We start from the raw sequence: 9,239 nt of genomic DNA on the forward strand, positions 1-9,239 counted from the left end.
AATAGGATACGAGAAGATATGTAAAATAAGATAAAAAATACGCGCTTCATGTCAAGATATGCAAAGATATAATTTTTTTTGGTTATTATTTGATAGAACAGAAATTATCTAAATTTGTATTGTATATAAAATAATATGGCTTAACTTGACAAATTGGTGAGTTACATAAATATGGTTAAAGTTATAGTTTTGTTAAGATTGGATAGAGCCCTTATCAACTTTGAGTTAAGCTTAATTATGATATCAAACAATTAGAAATATCCATATATAATTCTCTATCTTGATATTACTAACTTATAAATACGTTCTAATATTACTAGATAATATAACAGTTTTGGTGTGTGCTATCTATATACATTTACAGTTGTTTTGCAAAAAATAATTATTTAAGGAATTTAATTACTATTTCCTCCGTCACATTAAATATGTAATATTCGGGAATCGGCATGAGTTTTCATTTAGTGTTGTTTTGTCAGTTAATGAAGAGATAGTAAATTAATAGAGATGAAAAGGTACTAATAGAGATGTTTCCATTTTAGGAAAGAGAGAAGTATTTTCCATTCTAGACGATGGTCAACATACTTATAATAATAAGGATTTCTTGGTTTAGTAAAATTTGGAAGTTTATAGAAGGGGCCGTTGCCGGAATATTGGTAGAGAGAGATGTCAGACACAGCTGTTGAGTTCCCGCTTAGTGTGGTGAATAGGTTACTGATTTACCACTTCTCGGATCTAATCGGCGATATCGAAAAACAGATAAAGTCTCTTCAGATCGATCTCCGCCTCTTGAAAGCATTTCTCAAGGCAACGGTGAAAAAACGGAGAAAGGATGAGAATGCGCAATTGCTTGGCATCAAGATTCACGATGTTGTTTATGAGTTGGATGATGTGCTTGACGTCTTCTATTCCAAGCTCATCGACATCGAGGAACAACCGCAGCCCATGTCTCTCAATCTCCACCGCATCTGTGGAAAGGTCAACGGCGTGAGAGATGAAGTCGAACGATACTGGCTCATTCATAGCAGCAACAATGCTCAATAAGACTACGGAAAATCTGAGGTATTCTTATTTCTTAATTTACGATTACGGAAAAGTCATGTGATATTGTAAATACAAGAACACCGTATTGATCATTGAAAGGGTTGGATTGTTGGCACTAGAATTTCTCTTTGTTTTGATTGAGATAATGGTTGTAGTTTCTGTTTTTGGAGCTGTTACAGAGATATGTTTTGGAGGGAGAAAATATTGGTTCTTGGATAGATTTGAAAATAGTTCAACTTACAAAATACTTAAGGACTCTTCATCTTAAAGTGGAATACCAGACAACTCTTCTAAGAAATGAAAACACATGCTAGAGAATTAATGACTAGTGTTATAATCAGCCAACCTACTAATGACACTCTAAACAAAAAGCATAATTATACGTTTGCTGCACATTAACTACAGAAAGTATAAAATCACAACATTAGTCATTAGCTATTTGTAATTTTTTGAATAATGTGTGTTTTACTCAGTGTCCTGAAACTAAACTCATGAAATAGGTTTGATGGCCAAGGCAGGAAGGCGTGGTGGGGTTTGAAGATGTGACAGAAGAACTAATAAGGCAGCAGACTACAGAAACCGATTATTTTGATGTGGTTTCTTTAATTGGCATGTATGGCCTCGGTAAGACTACGCTAGCATGGAAGATATTCAACCATCCAGAGATAATCTACAATTTCCCTGTCCGTATATGGCTTCCAATTTCTGAAGAGTTCTCCCAGAAGGATGTCTTTCTGTCCATTCTCAAATATTTCACCACTATAAATGAGGATATACATCAAAAAGATTGCCTGGAGATTGCCAGAATGGTTTATACCTATCTCCAAAGAGAAAGATTCTTGATTGTTATGGAAGATGTGTGGAGTTCAACTGACTGGAACACACTTCGCATTGCCATTCCAAAGTCCAATAAAAAGGGTAAAATCTTGATTACTAGCCGCGATTTTGAAGTGGGAAACTATGCTAGTCACCCGAGACCTCCCGCAAGGTTGCGTTTCTTTAAAGATGATGAATGTTGGGAGCTGCTACAACGGAGGTAGTCAGAGAACTAGACTGCTCTCCTTTGTTGATATATTATGCAAAATATATTGCGGGCAGTTGTGAAGGACTTCCTCTTTCAGTAGTAGCCATTGGCGGCATCCTTGCAGCAAAATTTTCAGCCTCAAATATGACTGCAACGGAAAAGGCGTGGAAAGAGGTATCCAGGAATATAAGTACATACATTAATGAGAATGACATCAACATAGAGGTTTTACGTAAGAGTTATGAAAAATTACCTAACCACTTGCACTCATGCTTCCTCTATTTTGGGATGTTCCCTGAAACTTATGAAATTCCAGTGTCAAAATTGATCTTCATTTGGATTGGAGAAGGATTCATACAACCAAAGTTTGATAGTAGTTTGGAGGAAATTTCACACATGTATTTGGAGGAACTTATCAACAGAAACTTGGTAAGAATCTCTAAATTTAAGCCTGATGGTAAGGTTAAAGCATGCCGGATTCAGGAAATCATCCGTGAATTCTGTCGCATTAAAGCTGCAGATGAAAATTTCTCTCAAGAAATCAAGAATGTTGCAACTTCTAACATATCTAAGTATCGTCGTATTTGTATTCATGCCAATGAGTTAAAATTCATCTCATCAAAACCTTTAGGTCCTTGTGTACGCTCATTTGTTAAAGCGGATATCTGGAAGATGAGGCATTTAAGACATTTTCAGACAAATGCCACTGCTACCTTCCTGAAAGCCAAGTCCAGGAAGCAAACGTGGTGCTGAGCTTCAAACACTTGGAACAATCTCAGCAGAAAGTTTCACTGCTGAACTGTGTGAGAGGGCTCCCAATTTGAAGGAATTGAGCATCCGTGGTAGACTAGCCATGCTTCTTGAAAGAAAGATTGGATGTATTGATTGTTTGGGGAATATGGCGCATCTTGGAAAGCTGAAGCTAATAAACGATAAACTTTTTGAAGGGGGACTGCGTCGCCTTCCTTTATACGATCAAATCCCAGCTGGGCTTACTAGCCTTACACTACGCTCCACTTTCCTTAGTTGGGATCATATGTTTACCCTCACATTGTTGCAGAAACTCGAGGTGCTCAAGCTAAAAGATAATGCATTTGTGGGGGACACCTGGGAGACACAATGTGGAGGTTTTCAGTCTCTTGAATACTTGCACATTGAACAAACAGATCTGGCTATATGGAGGGCTTCACCACTTAGCTACCCCAAGCTTACAAACCGTGTGCTCAAGAACTGTGAGAGGCTTTGTGAAATTCCTATTGAACTGGCTGACATACCAACCCTCCGAGTGTTGGACTAGTATCGTTGCCCATCTGCAGCTGAATCCACCAGGAAGATTTTGGATGCAAAGCAAAAGACACCAGCTGAAGGCCCTGAATTAAAGTTCTCCATCTTTCCTCCTATGAAATGACCAAGTGATGTTTATCATTCCAGGTATCTTATATTTCAAATAATTTATACATAAACTTATAATAGTTTAGTGTCAATCCTTAATTTTATCTCTATAGACACTTGTCTTTTGCATCCCCTCACATTTCAAGCTTCTTATCAGGTATAGTTTTGCTAATTCTACTTGTGGTTGCATAAAAACTCAAGAATGTGCCTTCATTATTTCAATTTTATTTACTTATATTCTAGTTTGGGGAATATTCATTATGTGGCTTGCTTGAATAAGTAATGCACCTCAATTTGTTTTCTCATTAGGCTCGACTTTGTTGTGTTGGAGTTGGAGTTGTATATTTGCATCTCTGCAGCATGATATGCAAAGAAAAAGACAATGGTTCAAGGCTCATGCGACATTTCTTTTGTCAAATATTCTCTACGTTGTTGGTTGCCTCGAAAACCTGTGAAGAGAGGGCCTTGGTCTACCATTGAACTTCTTTTGTATATGTTCCGGGACTTTAGCAGATATTGAATCTCTCTTTTGAATTCAAACTCAAAGCATTTTCGTGTATATCTTTTTTGTGCTATGAAAAATATCACTCCCTCCGTCCCAGCAAAAGACTACTCTCTCATAAATTGCTCAAAATTATACTCTGAACAAAATCAAAGACTCAGCTGCTCATACTCTTGAATTCGTATATAAGCAAATTAGAATAATCCTAAGTTAAGAAGAGCTGTAGAGTTAGGAGTTTGAGAAGTTGGTTAGACTCTGCTACACATACTGTTGAATTCGTTTACATCTTGTGCCCTTGCCCATTCTATTTCCTGTTTTCAACTTTTTGTGTGAAAATTATTTTTATGCTGAGATTTGCTTTGGGTGTAGGATTGAGCATTCATTATTATTTTCTATTTAGAGTTCATCTTATTTCTAGGTCAGACTGCAGTGGACCTGCCTAAATGAACGTGATAAAGCCATAGAAACTTGAGTGTAACAGTTTAGGCTTATGTCCATAGCCATAATCATAGGTGCATATGATCAAACATGACAGTGATGTGATAGAAATCCTCAAGCAAGGAAATTAACAGGGAAATTACAACCATGATAGACCACTCAATATTCAATAAAACACTATCAGTTCGGTTCCAATTGTATTACTTGAATAACTAATTAGCATCTTCTCCAATTATGCTAGCTTGGTTAAGCAGCTGGTTGATTAAGTGGAAGAAGGGAAAACCACAAAATCTAAAATATAAAATGAGAACAAAGCAAACTAGAGTGTATTAATCCAAATTGCCCACACAAAAGATAAAACACAGTATTAACTTCAACAATGCATCCACCTGCAGTATTTTGGAGATCATTAAGCTTATTTCTTTCTTGCAATGCATTTGGTAAACATGACCTCTTGAGGGAGGACCTTTAGACGAGGGCAATTTTGTATCTCTACCCGCTCCAGCTTCGGTATTGCACCTTCTCCAACTTGTAAACTCTTCAAACTCCACAACTCCCCAATACATAGAACTCTAAGCTTTGCAAACCCAAGTTTTGACACCACCATTTGTTCACCGGTGAAAGCATTCCTCAGTTTGACAAAGCCTAGCTCGGATAGATTCTCTAGTACCGGCATGGGGTCTTCATCAAGAGAGCTATTAGCCAATGTCAAGTAACGAATCATCGGAGGAAAACAGTTGGGACTTGTTAACCTGGGGAGGACTCCATCTAGTTTAAGTTGAGTTAGACGGTTTAGAACACCAAGCTCATCCAATGAAGGCATGCTTCTAAAACGAGACCCTCTTAAGATAAGGCATTCAAGATTCTCCAACTTAACCAACGAAGCAAAAGTCTTGCTTACATCTGAGGCTCCGTCAAATTCTTCCATGCCCAATTTGCGAAGACTACTCATCATTTCCAGGCCGGAGAGCTCATATATCCAACTATCAACCGAGATGTAGGTCAACGTCTGAAGATTCATCAATGAATCTATCGTCAAAGGCTCCCAACAGATTATATCAGACATGTAGAGGTGACGAAGGCTGCCCATTTTCCTTATAATATCTGACAGTTTCACCATGAAGTTCTGTGCTATATCGAGAACCTCGAGCCTTTCTAGGGAGCACAACGATTGCGGGAGCTCTTGAAGGAAATTGTTTCTCAACCCCAAGTATTGTAAGCAAACCAATTTTCCAACCATTTCTGATAATGCTTTTAAGCCAAAACCTTCGAAGTCAAGTCTCTTAAGCAGTTCAAAACTCTTCCAATACGACGGGTTAACATCAAAGTGAAGCCCTCCACGAAAGAAAAGAGAAACAAGATGCTTAACTTGATTGGCGGAGTAATTGAACTTCTCTCTGCTACAATTTATAGCACTATGACGAGGTTTGTTCGTGGCTATACTACTTCCATCACTCCTTAGAATCTCAAAACGTATATCCTCCTCTGCTTTAATGACAGCTAACCTGTGAAGATTGCTATTGATGCAGCAGTTTTTCACGCGTGAGTTGTCTTTGCTACTCAAGTCCTTTACTTCAACCATGTATTGATTAACCAATTCATCTAATTAAGTACTTTCTTCCAATCTCCTCATCCGTTTCGTATTTCGCTTCTCCTTGTAAGAGCATACCTCCCGTTGTCCACAAATGTATCAAATTTTCCACCCTTACAGTATTCCCTTCCTTGAAGAAGACCAAATGCAAGAAACATGACTTGAGCTTTGGAGGCAGTTTATGGTAGCTTAACTCCAATACTGATGTTACTGCACTTAAATCCATTGTTTCTACTAGAAAACGTTCCCATTCTTTCTCCAAATGTTTCTTGTTAGATAATTGGCTTCCCACCACCACTATTGCTAATGGCAAACCACTACACTTTGCCAAGATCTTTTTTCCTATTTCCTCCAAGTGGTTGGGGCATTTGGTGTATTTTTCATTGAATACCGTCTTCACAAACAATTTCCAACTCTCATTAGGATCAAGAATATTCATCTCATGAATGTAGTGTGCATCCCTTATTATGTTCCGTGTGCAGCTCGTCAGCAACAACCTACTTGCTTTACCTGCTCGCAGAAGAATCGATTCAAGATGGAATGCTCAAATTGCAGTATCGATATAAAAAGTGAACTAGAACTATTAGGATACTCTATCTACCTATAATTAGTTTAGAATGAAAACTTATGAATTTCTATGTCATTGATGGATTTTTACTTAATTTTACAACAACATGCAAGTCCAAGAGATTAAGTGTGATGTACACTCTAGTTCATAATCCTTATCTAATTGATTGTTAGTCCTTAATCCTTATCTACAGGTAATTAGAACCAGATCTACATTGATGAACTTTTACTTCATTATACAATAACATGCAGGTCCAAAGTCAGAATTCAAGCATAAAAACTAAACCAACAACCGGCCAAAATCCAAAATTTCCGGTAGTGGATTGAAATGTATTGTTGCTTGCAAGTACATAGATTTGGAAATAAAAATAAAGAAAGTTGTGGGATGATAGTACCTTGATGATGAAAAACAGTCATGAAAAGCTCCAAGTCTGTGTTTCTCCAAACGTCATCAAGAACGATGAAATATCGTTTGCCCTTGAGTTGTTCCGCAACCATATAACGGAGGTCAGTGTTAGTCAATCCCTCCACCTTGACCTTGTTGTATTCCATTCCCAACTGCATAAGCACTTCCCTAAGCACATCTGCTTCACTGAAATCACTGGAAACATATACCCAAGCACGACATGGAAAATTCAAAACCACACTCTCATGATTGTATATAAGCTTGGCGAGAGTTGTCTTCCCCACACCCCCCATTCCAACTATACTCGACACACAAACGCCATCTTCTTCCTCGTTGAAAACCGCTTTCTGAAGAAGAAACTCGACGTCCTTGCCCAACCCCACAACATTCGGTTCTTCAATCCAAGCAGCCGATTTCCGTGGTTGATAACTTGAGTAGGAAGACTCCAACTTGGCATACTCCATGATTTTTCCGATCTTCATCCGGATGGCAGCGTTCAGTTCGCCAATGAGATTGAGGTGGAGTACTTTCGACTTTTCCATCGACTTGTCAAGATTGAAGATGAAGATATCAATGGCAACGTCGGCGTCGTGAGCCATATCAAGGACTTCAGACATCCAGTGAGAGTATATGGTTTCCTCTCTCAGTTTCACGGCGCTGAGAGCAGAGTTGTTGAAGATTTCCAGCGTCATATTCAGATCATCCATCACCGCTTTCACTTCCTTCTCCGCACCAGCTGCAAGGGGAACAGCCTTATTTAACACCAAACTCTCCAGCTTTCCCATCGCCGATGATAGCACTAGCTCCGCCATATTCCACACCTGCTACTCTCTTTTTCTTACTTCAATAATTCACATAAATTTTTTGACAAGCTTGCAGCAGCGATAATATAATATTCTGCTAAATGTTTCAATTAGTTGTATTACAAGTTCTTTATATTATTACACCCCTCTTTGTTTATAAATAAAAGCAGTAATAACGTTTTGGTTTCGGTTTCAAACCGGCGGATTTTTGGCGGTTTTTTACGCTTTCGAACTGCCGGTTTTTGCAGTTCCGGTTTGGTTGTTTTCCCGGCGGTTTTTCGCGGTTCAGGTACGGTTTCGGTACAAAAATTTTTGAACTTGAATCGAACCACGGTTCAAAAATCGACGGTTTCGGTTCGGATAAATTCTCACGGACCGCAGGTTCGATTAACCTTGGGCAGGTCTAACTTGAGTCCTACTTTTGTTACAATATAACAAATCCCCAAACATTAATAGCAACTAGCTGTTATAAAACAATTATTTGTCGTTGACATTTGCTCTTACAACTGCCCTTCGCACGTTCTTAGACTCAAAAAATTTGCATCCCACGTTCTTATCTCACAAGACATGGAACAAAAAACCATTATATGATACAGTAGTTTTACCAAAGCTATTTCTCCATCTTTATTTAAACTTGGGTTTCATTACTTTTTTTTATCATTAAAAATAGTTTTCATGGTGAATAACGTAAGTAATAATGATTAAAGTAGTAGTATTACTTAAAAATGTGATTCACTATATAAAAGCTAGAAACTGATATAAAAATTTGAATAGACAATTCAAAATATAAAAATTAAAATATTTTTCCATAGTTAGAGACAAATACAATAAATTAGTCACAACTAACGATTACTAAACAAGAGCGAAGTAATACAACTATTGATTATTGATTAACATGTCTACTTACAAATATTTAATGTTTTAAAATATTAAACTCTGTTAGTCGTTGCATCAAGAGTATGGCATTTAATTTTGGACGGTCTACCAATTACCAATAAATGATCAACTAGGGCAATATAAAATTTAATACTATTTCATATGCTATGATGGAATATTGATATTTGAAAATAATATATAGCAGTGCAAGGTAGTATATGTTAAGATCACCATGTGGTGCAGGGTTATGAGTGACATCAACATTTTTTTAAATGTGCAAATAGACATATTGCAACGACATTGAATAGTGTTTCACACCTTTACAGTTGTTGTGACTTCTTTGAGCCAAACTTAGTTTGCCTTTCTCCGATTTGATAATATCCGATTTCATTTGATAGCTTTGCTGACTTGGTTTATATTCGTGTCATCACATATTGTATTAAGCAAATCTGGACAACCGATTGCTAGCATATACTCTTTCCGTCCCAAATTTATAGTCACGTTTAGTTATGAGACGAGTTTTAAAGAATTGGTAGAGTGTGTAATTAATGAAGTGAGATGGAGGAGTGTGTAATAAATGAAGTAAGATGATGGAGTGT

The 9,239-nt window shown here is 37.4% G+C and overlaps 2 protein-coding genes and 1 pseudogene across 2 annotated transcripts; 1 reads left to right on the plus strand and 2 right to left on the minus strand.

The window, feature by feature from the left end:
• The first annotated feature begins 638 nt into the window (after nucleotides 1-638).
• Nucleotides 639-4,054, plus strand: LOC125212092 (annotated as a pseudogene).
• A 758-nt stretch (nucleotides 4,055-4,812) lies between these two features.
• On the minus strand, nucleotides 4,813-5,979 carry LOC125210265 (probable disease resistance RPP8-like protein 2). The gene has a single exon (XM_048109827.1). It carries the CDS (start codon nucleotides 5,977-5,979, stop codon nucleotides 4,813-4,815), a length of 1,167 nt encoding a protein of 388 aa, XP_047965784.1.
• Nucleotides 5,980-5,994: 15 nt separating this feature from the next.
• On the minus strand, nucleotides 5,995-7,797 carry LOC125213106 (putative disease resistance RPP13-like protein 3). Its single transcript, XM_048113466.1, has 2 exons — nucleotides 6,951-7,797; nucleotides 5,995-6,498 (listed from the first exon to the last, which is right to left on the minus strand). Exons 1-2 carry the CDS (start codon nucleotides 7,771-7,773, stop codon nucleotides 5,996-5,998), a joined length of 1,326 nt encoding a protein of 441 aa, XP_047969423.1. The 5' UTR covers nucleotides 7,774-7,797; the 3' UTR covers nucleotide 5,995.
• Between the last annotated feature and the right edge of the window lie 1,442 nt (nucleotides 7,798-9,239).

The sequence above is a fragment of the Salvia hispanica genome, chromosome 3 (genome assembly GCF_023119035.1).
Source record: "Salvia hispanica cultivar TCC Black 2014 chromosome 3, UniMelb_Shisp_WGS_1.0, whole genome shotgun sequence".
Classification (NCBI taxonomy): domain Eukaryota; kingdom Viridiplantae; phylum Streptophyta; class Magnoliopsida; order Lamiales; family Lamiaceae; genus Salvia; species Salvia hispanica.